This window comes from Gymnoscopelus braueri (assembly GCF_963280865.1).
Source record: "Gymnoscopelus braueri genome assembly, chromosome: 2".
NCBI lineage: Eukaryota > Metazoa > Chordata > Actinopteri > Myctophiformes > Myctophidae > Gymnoscopelus > Gymnoscopelus braueri.
Genome location: NC_137604.1, coordinates 36790913 through 36810233, shown reverse-complemented (window position 1 = coordinate 36810233; position 19321 = coordinate 36790913). Strand labels below are relative to the sequence as shown.

General features: G+C 41.5%; 3 protein-coding genes across 8 annotated transcripts in view; 2 read left to right on the top strand and 1 right to left on the bottom strand.

Moving 5' to 3' along the window:
- The first annotated feature begins 6244 nt into the window (after nucleotides 1–6244).
- On the top strand, nucleotides 6245–9194 carry cUnh19orf53 (chromosome Un C19orf53 homolog). Its single transcript, XM_080419070.1, has 3 exons — nucleotides 6245–6369; nucleotides 7404–7459; nucleotides 7977–9194. Exons 1-3 carry the CDS (start codon nucleotides 6279–6281, stop codon nucleotides 8127–8129), a joined length of 300 nt encoding a protein of 99 aa, XP_080275196.1. The 5' UTR covers nucleotides 6245–6278; the 3' UTR covers nucleotides 8130–9194.
- Nucleotides 9195–9608: 414 nt separating this feature from the next.
- On the bottom strand, nucleotides 9609–18139 carry LOC308078005 (regulator of G-protein signaling 5). Of its 3 annotated transcripts, none has more exons than XM_080419038.1 (5): nucleotides 18014–18139; nucleotides 12360–12431; nucleotides 12174–12226; nucleotides 11616–11779; nucleotides 9609–11056 (listed from the first exon to the last, which is right to left on the bottom strand). In XM_080419038.1, the coding sequence occupies exons 1-5, from the start codon at nucleotides 18085–18087 to the stop codon at nucleotides 10886–10888; spliced, it is 534 nt and encodes a 177-aa protein (XP_080275164.1). In that variant the 5' UTR covers nucleotides 18088–18139; the 3' UTR covers nucleotides 9609–10885. The 3 variants fall into 3 exon arrangements, with proteins under 3 accessions (XP_080275164.1, XP_080275166.1, XP_080275165.1); XM_080419040.1 differs by lacking the exon at nucleotides 18014–18139 and adding an exon at nucleotides 12546–12668; XM_080419039.1 differs by lacking the exon at nucleotides 18014–18139 and adding an exon at nucleotides 12550–12668.
- Nucleotides 12933–19321, top strand: part of slc25a23a (solute carrier family 25 member 23a) — a 13143-nt gene continuing 6754 nt past the window's right edge. For 3 of the 4 annotated variants that reach the window (XR_013932481.1, XM_080419010.1, XM_080419008.1), the window contains exons 1-4: nucleotides 12933–13027; nucleotides 13500–13645; nucleotides 14209–14443; nucleotides 19239–19321. The exon at nucleotides 19239–19321 is cut by the window's right edge and continues 41 nt beyond it. Coding sequence is in view for 3 of the 4 variants with exons in the window: in XM_080419010.1 (XP_080275136.1) it covers nucleotides 14234–14443; nucleotides 19239–19321 (293 nt within the window). In the remaining variant the exon portion in view is untranslated. Of the gene's footprint in view, nucleotides 13028–13499; nucleotides 14444–19238 lie in introns of all 4 variants that reach the window. The other variant, XM_080419009.1, reaches the window with a different exon arrangement.

Genomic DNA, 19321 nt, shown 5'->3' with positions numbered 1-19321 from the left:
CCTTAACAGTTCTCCTTTTCTGAGGCTTTATGCATACAGATCCAAATGTCTGTATGAGACATGCTTACTCGCTGTACTGAATGTCCAAGGCCCAGACTGGGGGCCCGCACTGCTCACTGCCTTACATAACCAGCAAGAACAGCACTAATGAAGCTCACAACATGGACTTCAGCTAGCTAGCAGCTAACACTGCAAATTGCAGTGTGGTTCTGTCTGAACTACCACACAAACAGGAGAGACAGTCCTTCCAATTTTAGCCTACCTACCATCTTACCACACCTCTCTAATTAACTACACATCCTCCCCTTGTGGATTTTGACTGTTCAAAGGGGCATCAGCATCAAAAACCCGTATTAATATTCCAAGTGTTTTGTCATGTTCTAAGCCACCCCCAGGACCACTGCGGGGTCCAGAAAACACTCTAGATAGAAGCTTGATGTGAAAAAAAAATTAAATAAAAAAGAAGAATCTTTTGAATTCTAGAATTCAAAGATGCATTGTAAGTGTCATTGTCTGTCCCATATATTTGAATTGCGGTAAAAGAGAATCATTTAATCTTCCTCACCTCTTCTACCCTCAACCTAAAATCTCCTCCTTTCTCTCAAGTCTGTCCTGTTACTCATCGCCCTCCTTTCACAATGATGCTGTTAAATCCCACACAAGGGTAGAATACACTTGTGTGTTGTGTTTGAGTTTGTATTTAGTTTATTTTTTAAATATTATTTGTTAGAAATTTAAGAGAACCGGGGAAGTTGGGAGTAAGGAATATGTAGCAACTGTTTTCCCATCAGACGTGCAAATTATTTCTCTCTAAAGATAATAGAGGTACAAATTTTTGTTTTTCTTAAGTCATGACGATAACTATTTGACTGTGATCTGTTTTCTTTTATTTCATTGTTATCATAGCGATTAAGCTGTTTAGTACGACACACTGGGGAGGCCTCCTCAACCATACACACTACCTCTCCATGTGCCCACACAAACACATGAGCTTTCAAGTCACATAGACTTCAAACGCATATCTGCAGTTTATAGAATCATGGGCTGTGTCCGAAATCACTCTAATTCACTACTCTCTGCTCCATGTTTTTCCACAACTGAATACATTTATTTACATCATGTACGCCTTGAATGATGTTTGGTGGACATTCCTGCATTGTAAAATGTAATCAAGCTGCCTAAAATGATCCTCATTGTTAAGTAGAGTACACAGGCGTGTATGCTTACCCTTTTTGTATCCTGGTGTAGTCAGTACTATTATGAAAAGGAAGGAGGTGGGGGTGTCTCCTTGCAGCACTCTGGTTTGGATGTTGCTGTTACAGTCCGGCGTTATCACTTTGGCTCTCGTTCCTGTGTACATGAGCAGCCATCAGCTGGGTGAAGCTTGTCGTCAATGCCCTCGGGAGGTCAAAGTTTCCAAGTGCTGTACATCTGGTATATCCAGAGCTTATATACAGACAGGACATTTTCCCAAGCTGAAATCCTGTAGCGCCTGGTCTTGCTCGTGGTCGCCATGGCTACTAGTGGTTGGAACCTTGTCCTGATACAAGAATGTTGTGATGAAATCGGCTTGTCTCTTCGTCTCCACAAACACTATTGTACTCTCAGTTACAGTGGTCTTGTGGAGGTCAAGTAGTTCTCTCTTTGAGAACTTGGCGACCTCAGTCAACATGCTCCACATCACTGCAGGCTCTGCCCGATGTGATACCAGAGTGCAGACTAGCCGACACCAACTCCTCCTGAATCGCTGCCCTCCACACCCTCCTGTCTAGCATCAGGGTCTTGAGTTCTGCAGTGTTGTTAGCTGCTCCACTGTCGTGCTGCAGTGTGTCAAGTAGGTGGTGCGCCTCTTTCCCCTCCTAGCTGACTGTGTCTTGCCATCACACCCACAGCCAGGAATAAGTAGTTTTCAGGAAGTCAGCTTGCCAGCCTTTGGATGTCCTCAGGGTAGACCAGTCTGACGCTACTTCCTGGAGTCCTGCACAACACGTTGCATCCCTTCAGGTGTCCTGGGCACTCGGGAGGGGGGCTGTTAGTGGTTAAGTGTCACTTAAATACATTGAAGTATTAAATACTTTGTGTTCTGGATATAGAGCTGACCGCCCAAGTGTTCTCCCATTAAAGAGGATGACACCAAGAAGCAAGTTTACTGATTTATTCATCATGTTAGACAGGGACTCTCTATCCACAGGAAGTGTGGATATGGCTTTTTGTGACATGGGAGGCTGGACATCAGACCCATAATGCTGAGGTTAATGTCTTTCTCTGTTGGGATATTCCTTGGGCTGTGCTGCTCCATTGGCCCCAGACTGTCCATTTGTTTGATCTTCCACTTGCATATCAAACACAGGTAGTCGGCTTTCCAGCTCGAAGGACCATATGGCATATGGTGACCTTCTGATTACCAGACAGCCTATTTAACTACTCTGCAACAGCTGCCCCACTACTGTATAGATGCCACTGTACACAACAACAGGATGCACACATGTCCCATGGGCAAACTTCCTGGCCTCCATGTAGATCTGGTTGAGCAGTTCTTTGGTGGGAGCCATGATCATGACCTCGGGTTCCTGCATCTCACTGCGCTGACTGGCTGTCTGTCATCAAGCTGCTAGAAATGTGCAGCTGGAAGGCAGATGTTTTGCCTTATCCAGTCTTGGCACAAGCCATGAGGTTTCTGCCCACTGTGCTGATGGGGATGCCATGCTTCCGCACTGGAGTTGGCTTTAGCCGGACTTGCTCATATTCCTTTTCAGGGGGGCCTGCAGAGTTCAGCCTCTTCAAAATACATGATGGCCATCAGTGGGTTGCTGGCCATCTTTGCCATGGTATCCTCCTCCAGAACCGTCTCTTCCACCTTCTTGACAGAAGCTCCTCTTCCTCCACGACCACCTCCCTACACACTATATAGGATGTTATATATATATAGGGAACTAAATGGTGAACTCATCGGCAAAATTGAAAAACTATTTGGACACTGCCTGGGTCACCATTAATGACCTTATTGCTGTCACGAGCCAAATCATCATTTTTATTTTAGTACATTGCATAATGATATGTAGTTTGAGCGATAGTGATCATTGGTTGTACACTACTTTACATGCTGCATTGTGGGATAAGATTAGTCCACTATATAGGGTATAATTATTATCACTATACATCGACACTACTACAAAATGGTGTAATCACTATAGTGCGATATATAGTGAGTAGGTAGCAGTTGAGGGTTGCCCCATTTCCCATGGCAACTTTATTTTCTTTCTTAGGCCTTTAAATTACCTTAGGAACATAGGCCATTGGTGAAACTTCTCCATCCTCTCCGGTCTTGTGCCCTCCGATCCAGTTGTTGCCATGACAGCCCCTGCGCCTTCGTCTCCTGTTCTTTGGTCCTTCTCCAGGAGGCTCTAGGCCTTCCTCTCTTCCTCCTGCCTTGCAGGTTCCATGTTAGAGCATGTTTTGTTATTGAACTATTTTGTCTTCTAAGTGTGTGGCTTATCCAGTTCCATTTCCTCCTCCTGATATGGGTGTCTATTGTTTTGTGAGGTCCCACAAGTTGGCATTGGAGATGGTGTTGGGCCAGTAGATTCCTATGAGGCGTTGGAGGTAGCGGTTGAGGAATGTCTGTAGTTTATTGAGTATGTTGGTGGTTATCTTCCAGTAGGGTGAATTTGACATTAGAATTGAAGATTTGCAGTTTGGTCCACGGTAATTATGCTTCCAGGGTATGTAAAGCTGGCTACCTCGTCTAGTTGGTTTTGGTCCATGATTATTGGGGAGTTGTTAATTCGCATTATTTCGGTTTTTGATTAGTTGATTTTGAGCTCAAGCAAAGCAGCTGTCGTCTCTAGTTTGTGGGATATTTCCTGCATCTGTTGGTGTGCGTGTGCTAGGAGTGCTAAATCTAAGTCTAGGTCTTCTAGCTGTTCAGTCAGGCTCCACTGTATGCCGTGTTTTTAGAGACTCTGAAGCAACCTCTCTTGTTCGCAATTCACACATGAGATTGATCTGTCCATAAACACAATTGAACGCCCTCGTTCTCTATTCAGAGCGCACTCTCTCTATCTCTGATGAGCAAAACATGCACCAGCTGACATAAAGAAGTGTCAGCTAGCGCGGGAAAGTGATTAAAAGATCTTTGTTTCAATCTGGTCCGGGTTAGTCTCAATACATGATAGGCGACACTACATATCAGTACAGTTTAGCGCGTTTCAGATATAAAACAAGTCCTTATACTGTACATTGTTTTTTTCACGCCTATTTTGCATAGTGACTGACGCACGCTTTAAACCAGTAATGGTGACCCCACCACACACGCTCTTGTACGTTTTTATTTTTCGGGCAAGTGAACATGATCTTTGCGCAAGTAGAACAAGACCTACCTAACAGTACGTTTTAACAGCGGGTGACTCTCGGGCGATCCCCGGCGACATCGTCCAAAAGATAAAGAAAATCCATCTTTCATCGCCCCCCCGCCCACTTCGCCCTATCGCCAGTAGTCGCCGGCTCTCATAGACATATAATGCACTTCCGGAAAATACTATCCTGATCGCCCGCTGATCGCCCGCTGTTAAAACGCACCGTTAGTGTCAGATGTGCTATGTTGATGAATTGAATACATAGGAACACAATGGGAAAAAGTCCCCAGGACTTTTTTGTGTTATCCTTTTAGCCTTAATGTCTGACTGTACCTCGTGCTGTTTACATTTCTGACTAATAAAGGGTTCAATCAATCAATCAAAACCCCTGGTGAGTAGGGAGTGATTTCGGACAAAGCCCATGATCATCATTATTAACCACATGAACCCTAGCGTCCCTATGCATTGAAGTTGTTGATCAGCTATTTTCGGCAAAGAGATTTGGTGTAGTGTGGGGGAAAAAAGGGGACCATTTACAGACCCCTGGGAGACCTCAGTCAAAGTAATATAGGGTTTAAGTGGTTAATAAACTACAATTCTCCAGAGAGTAGTGATATCTTGTACCCAAACCTAAAGAGATGGATTTGCCAAAGTAGTTTAGATTCACGAGAGCTTATCACAACACATTATTTTAAACAATTGTATTGCCCATTTTAGCCTTTGATGTCATAGTGTAATTACTTTATTACTAATGGTGTCCTGCCAACTTCCCCTAAAAGGTACAAGAAATGGCTAGTAATGAGGTGCCAAAATGATTAGTGCTGGTTGTCACTTTCTACCCACATCTGACCCAACCCACCTGCTTGTGTTCTAGCCATGGATTACTGTGACCTGGGAAAGGAGTGTTGTTCAGAGGGCCTCTTTAAGTGCAAGTATGTTGTTCTTCTTGATAATCATTTGATCTGGTTTAGTTTTGTAACGTGGAGATAGTTCAAAACTGGATGTTTTTATATACATGTATATGAATATAATGCTGTTAAGTGCAGTCATGAATCAAGAGATTTCTCTTTCACGTCAGTACAATAAAGAGGGAATAAAGCCACTGTGATCCAAATTGTCTTCATTTCTCCCGAAGTGGTTACTTGTCCCCTTTTTTTCCTTTTTTTACCCAACTCTTTAACTTTACCAGTTGTACCATACTTTATTTTGCCTAACGGTACCTTTTAATAAGCAGTTGTGGAAGAAGTACTCGCATTACTAAAGTAAAAGTTTCAATATCGCAATAGAAATAAGTAATAAGTAAAAGTTTGGTATTCAAATTTTACTTGATTAAAAGTACAAAAGTGTCGGCATCAAAATGTACTTAAAGTACCGAATGTTCCATCCATTTCACATGTTTTCAAATGTTTTGAAAATAGCAGATCGACAAGCGCACAAGTTGTGAGCTTGTGGATTGGCTATTTTCAAATAGCCGGAGTGTATATATAGAGCTGAGTGGTTAATGAACTGTATATTTTGTAATATTAATCAAAATCTAGAAAGTAACCAGTAACTTAAGTTTTCAAATAATTGTAGTGGAGTAAAAGTACCATATTTTCCTAGAGGTGTAGTGGAGCAGAAAAGTATCGAAAATTGGAAATACTCAAGTAAAGTAAAAAGAAATACTTGAAATGTGTACTTAAGTACAGTACTTGAGTAAATGTACTTAGTTACTTTCCACCACTATTTAATAAGTATACTTTATGTAACGTGACTCAAACCTAACCTCGCGTCACCAGTCTTTACTCAAACCCACCGAATCTGTCAGTTCCCATGCTGTCCTGACGGTGGCCCCAGCGTTACAGAGAGCGTTTAGGAGCAAGATGAAGACAATCTGTATCCGGGTCACAACAAGGAACCACGCAGCTTCATTTCCAAATAAACATGGCGCAAGGTAAACAGAAGTTCAAATCGCAGCGCCCTGGAACATCCAAGAATCCCACACAAAACAAAGAGAAAGGACCCAAGAAAGGAGGTATGTATTAAATAGCTTTGATTAAAAGAAAAAAACTTCCCATTAATAAAGGGGCAAGAGATAAAACAAGAAATATATGAACGATCGCAAACGTGTGTGGCTGTAACCATTACGGCTCAAATGGAGGCTGGGGAGGTTGAGTTGCTTGAATTTACTGTTTTGTGTAGTGTAACTGTAAAAAAATAAAAACATCGAACCCTGTAAACTGTCTTCACTTCAAAGGAAAATAATGTTTAACAACGTTTCGTGTTTCAACACACCCGTGATAGGTCTTTGACCGAAACGTGATAACGAACTAAAAGTTCTTAAATTTAAGCGCAAGTGAAAACATTGTGCGGTTGTTGTTTTTTATTCCATAAACATCCAAAATTTCACTCGGGTGTGCAAAAGCTTCACCGAAGCTGGGAACTATGCAATACCCATTATTCCCATTGCTAGATTACCCATTGTAACCGTCTGTCTGTAGTGTCTGATGCCCATATATGGATACCCTTGTGCAGTGGTAGACAGTCTGTGGAGAAACTGTGCCGACTGACTACTGGTAAATAATCAAATGGCAGGTGTGGGGTCTGGGAGTTATCCAAATCAAGCTTAGGCTGAGGTTGCCATGGAAATCAATTGGATCATTTGGGCCACAGCCAGAGCCTTTTCTGGCTGTTCTGGACAACCGCCTGAAGCTGAGCACTGCACTGACTCCAATGTTTTGTATTGTGTTGCTGATGAATTGAGTACAATGGAAACAAGTCCCCTGGGGCTTTTTGTGTTATCCTTTTAGCATAACCTTTGATTGTACTACTTGTACGGTTAACAATCATGTTAAAATATTCAACTTAATCAATCAAACCTAAGAAGGCTAGTAACCATAGACTCCGCCTGGTATGTGTGTATGTATGTGGTACCTCACTGGACCCACCTGCTAACGTCCATGTGCCACTGTTTTCAACATTCTCCTAAGGTTTGTGTCCACAGATATTATGGATATAATGCATCACAAGACTGATGATTTCTACCCAATTTGTGCTTCTTCCCAACAGGGAGGAAAATTGCACCTAAAAAGACGGTGGTGGTCCAGCAACAGAAACTGAAGAAGGTAAGAAAGTGACAGGCAAAGCGATTCAGTCAGATAGAAACCTGGTTCACATGACGCTCGTCTGTCACATGGCGGAACTTCAACCTGGTTTTGGCACTTTCTCCATTTACAACCCGTACATCTACATAAACGTTTGGATTTCAAATATAAAGTGCTTAGTGCTTACCCCATGGCCACGCATGTTACAATTTACATCGAGTGGGTCTAAGTACCCATTTCTTCCGTATTAGTTGAAAGCATATGGAGAAAATGGCCACAGATCGAATTAAAATGATTTTATTGAACAATATGGAAGATACAGGTACTTAGACCCGCCCGATGTAGCATCCGTGGCCATGGGGTAAGCGCTTTATATTTGAAATCTGAACGTTTATGTAGATGTACGGGTTGTAAATGGAGAAAGTGCCAAAACCAGGTTGAAGTTCCAGGTCTAGTCCGATAGCAAAGTTCTGAGAACTAATAACAGACTAGATAAATGACTACTCATTAACATGTCCACCTCTGTCCTTCCTTCAAGGTCCTCGAAGTAGCCATCAGGAAAAACATTGAGCATGAGATAACTCAGAAGGCCAGCCTCACCATGCATAAGCGCCTCAGTATTCTCAAACAACCAGACATTAAGATCCCCCCTGGCCCTGGAGCCCACCGTGCAGCTACCAGCTCCAAATAAGATTGGATACACAAACTGCTCACCTAGCAGACATGAGTAGAATGGTATTGAAAATGCTGAGCTGAAGTGCAAGTGCCTGAGTCATGATCACCTATTTTATCATCCAATAAGATGTTTCTTCACTTTATTACCTCTATGTCCCTGCTGTAAGATGACTACAAGTGTAAAGGGGCATGAAACCCTAGGCTGATTTTGTAGTTTGTTTTCCTGTACACGTTAAACACTACATAAGGGTGGAAATATGGCAGGCTAGTAAGCAACACAGCTGCAGGTAATAAAATTAATAATGGATGTGTTATATTTAGGTGTTCCAATGTGCAAGCGCCAAGCATAGATAGCAGTAAAAAAGTATTGCCAACAGGGGGCGCCGACCGGAACAATTTTTGAAGTGGGAGGTCAGTAGAGAGGGGAAGAAATTACATCATGAGAGGTCCCATGAAGTTGTCAATGAACCAGCTGTAGGCTGCACAACGCTTGCCATTATTGTTGTTAGATTTACGTGTGCCAATGTGCATTCACAATCAGGCTGGTGCCATAATAATGGGGGGCAAGTGGAATTTTGATTGTCAATGCTTGCACACTGGCACACCTAAATTTAACACACCCATTATTCATTTTATTAGCTGCTGCTGCGTTACTTGCATACTTACATGTACTGTAATATCAGCCTTATGCAACCTGTCATGTTTTTACCCGTATGTGGTTTTTAACCTGAACCGGAAAACAAACTACAAAAATCAGTCTAGGGCTTCGTGCCCCTAAGTTCATTGATGGACAGAGACGGGCTAGGATTTGCCTTTCTTTCACTTGGCCTTGGACTGTGAGATGATGCCACTTCACCAGAGGACACCACATGGCTGATGAAACTTAAAGGAACCTTATGATGATTTTGACCTGTTTGTTGTTGCTTTCGCCTTGCAGAAGTGCACCTCAGTGGTCACCTCTGAATAGCTTAGTTTAACTTTTGTGATCTTTTTAAAGGTGACATTCTATCAACATTTGTATTTTTGCATGTAAACACTGTACAGAGAATGACCAAATGATCAAATACAAAAGTGAGATTAATATGGAGTTTGTGCTTTTTCTTTTTAATGTTTGCAGGTATGTGTAGCCTACATGACTGTTAACCATTATTTACACATGCACACACTCCTCCCTGTGTTAATCGGTTATCCCTCCTTTTCTATCAACTTTGTTTACACTCCATGATCCTTTGCTGTGTATGTGAAATTTCTCAAGGTCATCGTCTGTCGGTCAAGGACTGTGACTGACCACATAATCCACTGAACAGTTTTAAACCAATTTGGTCATGTTAAACTCTCACCCATTCTTTCACCCAGGATAAACAATTGCATGATGGTATCGCTCAGTGAAAATAACATAGGCGATAAGAAAACAAACAAGTATCAGTTATTTTCACTATGAATTGCTGTACCATTGTCCAACAAAGTATAAATTATGTTTAAGCCAATACATCTCTTTAATGGGGTATTTGTTTTATAAGTTGTAAATATTACAAGTTATGCAGTTCAAAGCTTTATCATTCAATTGTAACATTATTAGAATAACCACATTAATATCTTCAAACTTTTCTGAGAGCACTTTCTGAATAGAATACAACCTCCCAAAATGGTTGTCTTTCCCCCGATGCGTTCCCTTTGCTGGCTTCTGGTTGCCTGTATCCAATTCAAAACACAAGTGACGACCTACAAGGCAATAAATGGCATGGCACCCCTCTGCCTCCAGGGTTAGAGCGATGACTGCAATCCTTCCCTCACAGCTAACGCAGGTCGTCTGACTCTCCGTTCCTTATGACACCCTGGCCAACACTCCTTATCCCTAAACCTTTTAGGCATTTTTTACTGCATTGTAAAATGTTTAAATTGTTCAAATAGCTGCTCTACAAGCTCACGACGTGTCGATGTAGATTGGCTATTTTGACCATTTTAAAATGTTTTTCAAAATAGTAAAAAAAAGTTAAGGGGTAAGGCGGCACGCAATATAGGGCCCCTAGACTCTTCTCTCTCCTGACACCCAAACTGTAGAATGACCTGCCCCATCAATCAGGACTGCAGTGCAGACTCCATTTTTTGCAGTAGTCTCACCTCTTCAGACTCAACCCCATCACACATTCCTTGTATCACTTTTTATTTAGTATTTTTGATACAGTAGATGCTAGTTATACTTTGTAGGTGTGTGTTGGTTACTTGTTCACATATGCTATGTATGTTATGTAGGCATATACTGTATATTGTTTGCTAGTGTCCACAAATGCTGTTAGTTATATAGCATGTTGTTTAGAGTCTAAAATTAGGACAATTAAACATGAAACCTAGCATCTGTCTACATTTTAGACAGATGCTAGGTTTGATGATTTACCTGGTATAATTACTTGCTACAAAGTTTGTAGCACTGCATTGTTTTCTTTGCACTCTGTTTACTTTACCCTGTTGTTTTGACTAGGGTTCATGCCACTTATTCTCTGATCTTGCACTTTATAAGTTGCTCTGGATCAAATTTGTAATCGTAAATTGTAGAATACTATTAGTGACTGTTTTTTTTCCAGACCACTTTAGAGCATGCAGTACAGTTTAAATTGCCCAAGAACAATTCTACCATATATTGTATAAAACAATCATAGAACAATCTTGATATACAGATTATAAAGTACAATCAAATGTCGAGTAATACACTTTCATAAGCACTTATAATGCATATCTATGATAATAAACCGTTATCTTGATAATTCTTGCCAGTTATGATAAGGCCTTGGTGGCTTCCATGCAGTGAGAGGAGCGTAGGAAACGAGGGAAGGAGTCTTTGGCCATCAAACTGTAGATCCTCTGCTGTGCATCGTTGAAGGTGTCCTCTGCCAGAGAATCCATCATACTCAGCAGAGTCTCACGGGTCTCTGCGTCCAAGTTCACCTGAGAACAATCACTATGTTAAAGCATACTTTTAAAAACGTCTAAAGTCTACTGATCATCTGGATTGCTACAACTCCCGCTTGTACGGGCTATGCACATTATTGATGAAAGCTAGATTATTACAACTACTATGTTTATATTATATGTTTATAATATGCTTTATTATTTGCAGCAAGAGTTGTCCCTCTACTGTATATGCATGAGACTAATACTTGGTCAAGATTCTCCTTGCTGCTGGAAAGAAGGCTATATGACCAAGAACTGTCTCAAGACTGATATACCAGACTAGTGGCGGACCATATAGACAATATTCAAGACATGGAAAGCTTTCAAAAAGATGGGAGAAGTGGCTAATGTATAAATATGAGGCAAAGAAAAAGTTAACAATGTACCCCCATAAAGGTTTTATGTAAGTGAATTATTTTGTTTGTTTAATTGTTTGCTGTTTTATGTCATTTCTGTTAGTTTTTCTTGTGAAATCAAGTGTAAATGTTCAATTTACAATGACCCCCCCCCCCAATGTTCCTCACAGTGTTTTCACCCTCTTTTCAACACCAACCTCCTGTGGAGCATCAGGGTTGATGAACTGGCTGTAGATGCTGCTGGCCTTTGTCCCATGCAGATTTGAGGGGGAAACTCTGTAGTCCTCACAAGCCAGCCAGAATTCCAGGTTCTCCTCACTGAACTCTGAGCGTAGGAAACCGCGGAATACCTGTAGACCACCTAGACCGGAGGGATGGGGCAAGCAGAGAAGACCAACACAACACAAGAACAAAAGAATGACAACACAGTGAGGAGAGAATGAGAATAGATCAGGGATGAGGAAATACAGTAATGTGTGAAATTTGAGGTGTAAAGGAAAAGACAGTCTGTGTCCTTAAAGTCTATTTTTCTTAAGATGACAACTTTGATCTACTGATTTTGCTGAATTTTGTCACAAGCTGTCTGAGACTGAGCAACAGAGGCCCTTGTTGGCAGGTTTGACTTTCACTAGGACCACCCATGCAAAAGAAAAAACGATAGCCCCCACCAATTAGTTTGCAGTAGGTGGGGAATGAGCCTGCAAATAAAAAAGGAAGCTTTTTTTCTATTCTTTTTAAAGGAGAAATGTTCTTACCACCATTGCTTAAAAGAGATTCAAGATCCTGAAGGACTTTGTCTTCCTGAGACCTTACAGAAAAAGAGACATACATACATAGAGCCATGTTGCACTGAAAACAATATGTTATATCCAGATGCACAGCAAATCCCTGAGTGTTAGTTCAACTCAGAGTGTCAAAGATGGATTTTCCAGCAATCCTACTTGTGGTGTCTGTGGTGAATCCACTCCTGTTTATCAGCAAGGTGACTTAACTTCACTCGCATCCCCTTTGCCCTGAAAAAGCAGCACAAAATCACATGATAAACTTGGATGGTAGAAAACACAGTTAATTGTTTGAAAACTTTGTACTAAATTTAAACTCAAAACACAGTAACCCATGTTCCATACACACTTCTCTAGGCATGAAGAGGGCAGAGAGGCCAACCCCTTGCACATTTTGTATTGAGAACTGTGCAAGTCACAGCAGAAGGAAATTAAGAAACACTGTTGTAACAACCGCAGGTTCTCCAATTGGCTTCTGTTCTGCCAACCTCCCAGACTATCTTCAGTCTTATATATGCACGTTTATCTGGTATGTCAATCTGCCAGACAGTGGATGAGATGAAGAGTTATGGTGTAGCCTACGTGCTGCCTTGGACGCAATGTACTGATACCACTGGATCTGTCAACAGATGTGGTATAAAACAAGCGAGGACATACAATAAGGAAATTAAAAACCACGGGCAATTTGTGTGTGTGTGTGTGTGTGTGTGTGTGTGTGTGTGTGTGGGTGGTCAGGGATGAAGAGCACTCTGTACACTCTATCAACAATTTCTACTGGTCTGGAGCAGATGTGTGCACAAAAGAGTGATTTGATGACAGATGAACAGGTGGGCTATTGGCAACATCACTCATCTGTTGGAGAAAGAATGAGGCGGAGTTTGGTGCGTTTTTATGCACGTGTGCTTTTGCAGTCAACTTTATAGTTTTTGATATTAACAAATAGGCCTAGACCTGATTAAACGTATTAGGGAGAAGAACAGATAGTCTTGACTCATATGTCACAGAGCTAATTAGGAACCGAATAGAACAGGGCGCTTCATTGAACTCAATGGACGCGCGGCGCGGTTCTATTCAGTCGCCCTTACTTTGAAATTGAATGGTGTAGTTTTTATTATATAATAGATGACTGTGCGAAGTGTGAAACCTCATGAAACAAAGAGTCAGAAGGCTAATCCACTCCAGTTTAATTCATAAGTATAGGACTCTAGCTGCCAGGGTATATTATTATTATTATTATTATTATTTACTGATTACAAACAATTGTGTCTAAGAAAATCCATCGTGTTTTTCTATTTCTAGTCTTGCTGCCACGCTAAAAGGCGCAGACTCAAAACATCAGGCACTGTTGACTTGCGGAAGGAACCAGTGGAGGACACGAAGAACCAAGGACATGGTGGATAATGTCTGTGGCATCAGGATGTTCTCCCATTGGTGACAAATTATTTGTAAGTGGCTTATGTTTATGTAGCATGTATGGAGCTAGGATTCTTCTCCCCAACGCTGTCTATGTTCTGCCTTATTTACGTGCGCCAGTTAGTCGCGGACGCGGTGTGATTCTCCACCTCTTGGCTCGACTTGCGGAATGAAGGGCATGTATTTGGTGTTATGAAGATATCGGTTACCATTAATATTATTATTATACAACATGAACATACTCTGGATTAAGCATTAAGGCTCCGGACCGGGACATAATTCATAAACCTACTCAAATGGGGGTTGTCGTCTCCTAATGTAAGCTACTATACAACAGGAGTAGACATTCTCGCTTCCTCGTTCACAAATAAACATAAATATTTTATGTTTTATTGTACATTTTAAATGAGCTGCCATAATAATGTGACGGTTCTGAGCAGAGAGGAGACGAACCCCCAAGCAGGCGCACAGAATTGCGCAAAACTGTTTTTTAATCCGAATATTACGCAATCTACACATTCTACAGTAGGCTATGTGTACTGTACTGGGCACCGAAACACAATCCTTTTGGTCAAACCCTGCATTTGTCCAGCAGCCATCATCCATTAGCCGCCCGTAAGATGGGAGTCATGGGACTACTAGGGAACGGGTTCCCCTGCGCGCGATGCCAGGGCAGCGGTGGAAGCGGATCGGACCCAGGGCCAGAGAGGGCGAAAAGGTGGGCCGACCTGTTCGAGCAGCTGGACCTCAATAAAGATGGACGGATAGACATCCATGAGCTACGGACCGGGCTGGCTGCCCGGGGGCTGTCCCGGCGCTCTGTGGACAAGGTAAACCAAACCAGCACGCAGGCTTTATTAACCTACCGTAGGCTACTCTGCCCACATGCCCTATAGCTGCTACCAGTGGTGTAAAGCAACTAAGTACATTTACTCAAGTAGCCTACTGTACTTAAGTACAAATTTGAGGTACTTTTACTACTGGAGTATTTCCAATTTTCTAAACTTTTACTTTGGAGATTTTGATAATTATTACAAAACATACATTAACCACTTTCAGCCCTATATATTTCTACAAGCTTGCATGCATTTTGAGCTTGTAGATCTGCTATTTTCAAAAGATTAACATTTTGAGAACTTGAAATGGGACATTCTACACAATGAGTACTTTTACTTTTGGTACTTTAAGTACATTTTGATACCAATACATTACCAATACATTTTGTACTTTTACTCAAGTACATTTTGAATTCCGGACTTGTAACAGAGTAAATCTCCATTGCCTATTGATACTTTTACTTAAGTAAAACATGTGAGTACTTCTTCCATCACTGGCTGCTACCCATAATGTCAACTGGCACATGATGGCCAGTGGCTCATGTGTCTGATTATGTCACATTCTGCGTGTGCGTGCGTGTGCGTGCGTGCGTGCGTGTGCGTGCGTGTGCGTGCGTGTGTGTGCGTGTGTGTGTGTGTGTGTGTGTGTGGTTTTCTCACTTTTAGACATTGCTGACTGCAAAAACCAAGGCAAGACTAGTCCTATTTGTAGTTCTTAATTATTTTAAGATGCTTTCATAAACGATCTTTCTCAGTTTCTGAAAGCTCACCAAGAATATGCTTTAATACAGAAAACATTGGGCACAAAATAGGATAGAAATCAAAATAATTTCTATCCATACTTGGCAATGGATATCTTCTTCAACATGTGACCTTTGACATCTCTGATGAATTGTAGTTGCTTGTTCCCCTGGAAACAAGGGTATGTTAACTTGTCAGTATATCATTCCAGCGATTAAAAAAAAAAAAAAGGATCACAATGATCACATAATGTATTATGGAATATTTTGACTCCTAAAACAGCTTGTAATCAGTTTGAGCCTTTGAGCATTTAGTTAAATTATCCAATGTGATATCCACTTCCTGGTCAACTATCTGTCACCCAGGCAGCTTGTGTTTAAAATCTAAACCAAGCTTCACAAATTGATTTCTGAATTCTCTTCATTGGGATGGCACAATGTGTTCCATTGCTGCTTTACCGTAACTTTGCTTTCAGATTCATCAAGAACCTATTGTGAATACATACACTCCCCCACAATCTGTGACTGTTTATATTGGCAAGAGAGGTGTGTGGGTCAACAACAGTCTCTCTCTATATCTCTAAGGCAGGAGTGAGGAACTACACTCACAGTACCTTACAAACACCCCACTATTACTACTACTATGTAACTGCAATATAGGAGCAGTAAAAGTATATTTACAGCAAAACAGTGGGGGTAACTTCTTTTGGCAAGCTAGAAGACTTGTCTATATAGGTATAGTTGCAAATTGTAGACAGGTGCTCTGCAGACAGGTACTCTTGGCGGTTTTGAAGGAGGGTAGGGAGTCGCACGTTTTGATGGCTGGTGGTGGTAGGGAATTCCGCATTTTGGTGGCATAATGGTAGAATAAATCATCCCCATGTTTGTGCCAAATTTGGGGGGAATGAGATCAGTGGCGCTCCCTCTGATGTTGTGCCCGTGGGCGTTTCTCACTCTTTTGAAGTAGTTTGACAGGTAGGGCACCGGTCCCTTGAGTATCTTGAAAACCATGTCCCATTGTAAGTTGCTGTACTCTGTCCTCTGTCTACCCTGAGCCATCCCACCCTAGCATAATGAGCAGGGGTTAGGTAAATAATGGTTATGATGATCATTGATGATGATGATGATGATGATGATGAGGTGAGTCCTAGGTGTGAGATCTATAGTAGTCTGACTAGTTTGTTTTGAGATGTCTGTAGTTTTGCCTTTGAGGTGCTAGCTAGAGTACAGAGTATGAGGTGCATGTAATAGTCAAAATGACATTGTATGAGTGCTCCTGCTAGTGTCCTCAGTGCATTCCTACTGATCAATGAGGAGATCCTGCCCAGAAATCATATTCTTTGGTTAACTTTCTTGATACTTGTGTTGCCATTTTATCACCGGAAAGATTGTTTTCTGTCTGTCTGTCTGTCTGTCTGTCTGTCTGTCTGTCTGTCTGTCTGTCTGTCTGTCTGTCTGTCTGTCTGTCTGTCTGTCTGTCTGTCTGTCTGTCTGTCTGTCTGTCTGTCTGTCTGTCTAACAAGGATGTTTGTGTGCTGCTCATGTGCAGGACAGCGTGTTTTCTATTTTGGTACTAGGAGCAGGCCTTTACGAGACGAGGAATCTAACCTTTCTCTTTCTGTCACTTACAGTTGATCTCACTTTCAGCTTTCCCAATAGGCGCTGTTTCTGATTGGTTGATCAGTGCTGTTGTAATATGGTTGACTGACACGGTCTCGTATAGCCCTATGATATAAACACTCCTTAGTTGAAATACCCCCCACTCTTTTAAGTGGCAGGTTACATAAGATAGTGTGTCAGGTGGCGCTGTTGACTGTGTGAAGGTTTCCTGTGTTCAGCACTTAGCAGAACACAGTGGCAAGGTGACCAGCAGTGTTACACTGTATGTTAGTGTGTATGCCTGCAGTATAGTTGTCATTCGTATACCATACTGCACTAACTACACTACAGGAAAACTATTTATATTTGTTGGAGGCGAGGGTTGGGAGGGCAAGTTCTCTGAAAATTTGAAAGGAGAGCTCATGGGGGAAAAGTTTGAATATGAATTGACACATGACATTGGCAGTTGAACCTGTGCCCTTCTGTCTAATGTATTAGGCCTAGCCGGGGCCAGCTGTCACTCTAGGATCAGCATTAGAGCATAAAAATACATATGTAATATAGGTGGAACAGAAAGGCAAGTGTAGTAGATTGAGTTGGAGCCAATGTGATGTGTCCAGTCATATTAAAACTTTTTCCTTTAGAATATACAACTTCTTTGCTATAGAGTGTTTGTTCAGACTCAGGGGTCTCCCCGTCTCTCCAGCTCTTTAATAAACAGAAAATTCATTTTCAGGTGGGTGGCCAAATTTCAGCCATTCAGGAGAGAGTACCCATTTATCAGCTTAAATGTTATAGTGTTCCATTTCCAATTTTGTCAGCTTATTTATTTGTGTCATCACTCCCAATTTCACTTGTTTATCCTGTATCCTGCATGAGTTCTCTCTTCTGATTGGATAAAAGTGGTATCCCGACTTGAAAATGCATTTTTTGTTTACTAAAGAGCCGGAGAGATGGGGAGACCCCTGTTATTGAACAAACACTCTGTATCAATGATTACTATCAGATATAGAGCAATTTAACACCTATTTTAACATAAAAAATCACGCACCCTACCAAGTGCAGATGTCCACGGTCAGATTCTATGTCTATTTTATTGTCAGTTTTCACATATACAATTAGGCAATTAAGTGAATAGTTATAAGTTTTACATAATAAATTAACTTAGAATAAAATGAAATAGACATGAATTCTATTTTTATATTATCTTATTGTCTGTACTCACCTGTAACTGTTGCTGTCACTGCTACGACACCTGAATTTCCCCACAGGGATCAGTACAAGTTTATCTGATCTCATTTAAGGTAATGTCTCAAGACCTATTCAGGCATCGAAACAAGCTTGCCCACTAGGGGGGCCCACCTAACAGTTTGAATGCACACTTGCTGCACGCTTACCCAGGAAGTATAAGGTGTCACCTGGAAACCTGCCAGCTTAATGCCTAAAATGTAAATCCTTATTCTTCACTATTTCTTCCTGTCTCTCCTGGTCCTGGAATTCTAATCATGTTGAGACATGACATGAGGATCAGCACTATGCCCTTAGTAACAGTGGCTTGTGCTTAGTGACTGCAGAGGAGAATAATGCAGCTTTGTTGACTGGTGAACAACGGGGCATATAGATAGTCCCACTCACAAACACACTCGCAGACATTAACTTACTTGTGGCTGTATCACACTCATAAGTAGGTCTGGCTGAGAGGTTTTATTAGTATAATAATATTCAGGACAAGGTGGGATTTGCTCACATATAAGGTAATTTGGCACTGAGCTGAAGAGCAGGTGTTAAACCATATTTTCCTGTCCCTACCACACAGTCCACCAGTCACAATAAGCACATTTACAAGATGAGTACAAGGAGAACAAAAAGAGCTTTCCACTTTCATTATTCATAACTCATAAATCAAGGCATCAAGCGTGTGCGTGTGTGTGTGTGTGTGTGTGTGTGTGTGTGTGTGTGTGTGTGTGTGTGTGTGTGTGTGTGTGTGTGTGTGTGTGTGTGTGTGTGTGTGTGTGTGTGTGTGTGTGCGTTCAAGGTTGTACTTTATTGTTACATCTTGTGTACAGGTACATAAGAGTAACATTTATTTTGGTTTGGCTTCCTTCAGACAATGCAGCAGCATAGGTAATAACAACAGAATAATGATAGAAATCGTAAAAAGATTTAAAGAAAATAAATAGTGGAAAAAATAGCAAAAAGAGAATAAAAACAGCATCATCAAATGTACATGTGCATAAAAAAAACTTGGTATATTGTATACACAGCGAGTATTGGTGCGTGCGTGCGAGCGTGCGAGAGAGAGAGAGAGAGAGAGAGAGAGAGAGAGAGAGAGAGAGAGAGAGAGAGAGAGAGAGAGAGAGAGAGAGAGAGAGAGAGAGGAACACAGTGTGTGAATGTCTTTTAACATCTTTCGCCCTTTCTCACCATCCTATACCCCCCAACCCCTGCAGATAGTGAAATCAGCGGATTCCAACCAGGATGGGGAACTAGACTTGCAAGAATTCAGCCAATACCTGCAGGCCCATGAGAAGCA

Coding starts and splice junctions, on each gene's coding strand:
- cUnh19orf53 (XM_080419070.1), top strand. CDS start 6,279: ATGGCGCAAGGTAAACAGAAGTTCAAATCGCAGCGCCCTGGAACATCC. Junction 6,370..7,403: donor GAAAGGACCCAAGAAAGGAG/GTATGTATTAAA, acceptor TCTTCCCAACAG/GGAGGAAAATTGCACCTAAA. Junction 7,460..7,976: donor AGCAACAGAAACTGAAGAAG/GTAAGAAAGTGA, acceptor CCTTCCTTCAAG/GTCCTCGAAGTAGCCATCAG.
- LOC308078005 (XM_080419038.1), bottom strand. CDS start 18,087: ATGAGATCAGATAAACTTGTACTGATCCCTGTGGGGAAATTCAGGTGT. Junction 12,227..12,359: donor ATTCACCACAGACACCACAA/GTAGGATTGCTG, acceptor TTTTTCTGTAAG/GTCTCAGGAAGACAAAGTCC. Junction 11,057..11,615: donor ACCCTGATGCTCCACAGGAG/GTTGGTGTTGAA, acceptor GATTGTTCTCAG/GTGAACTTGGACGCAGAGAC.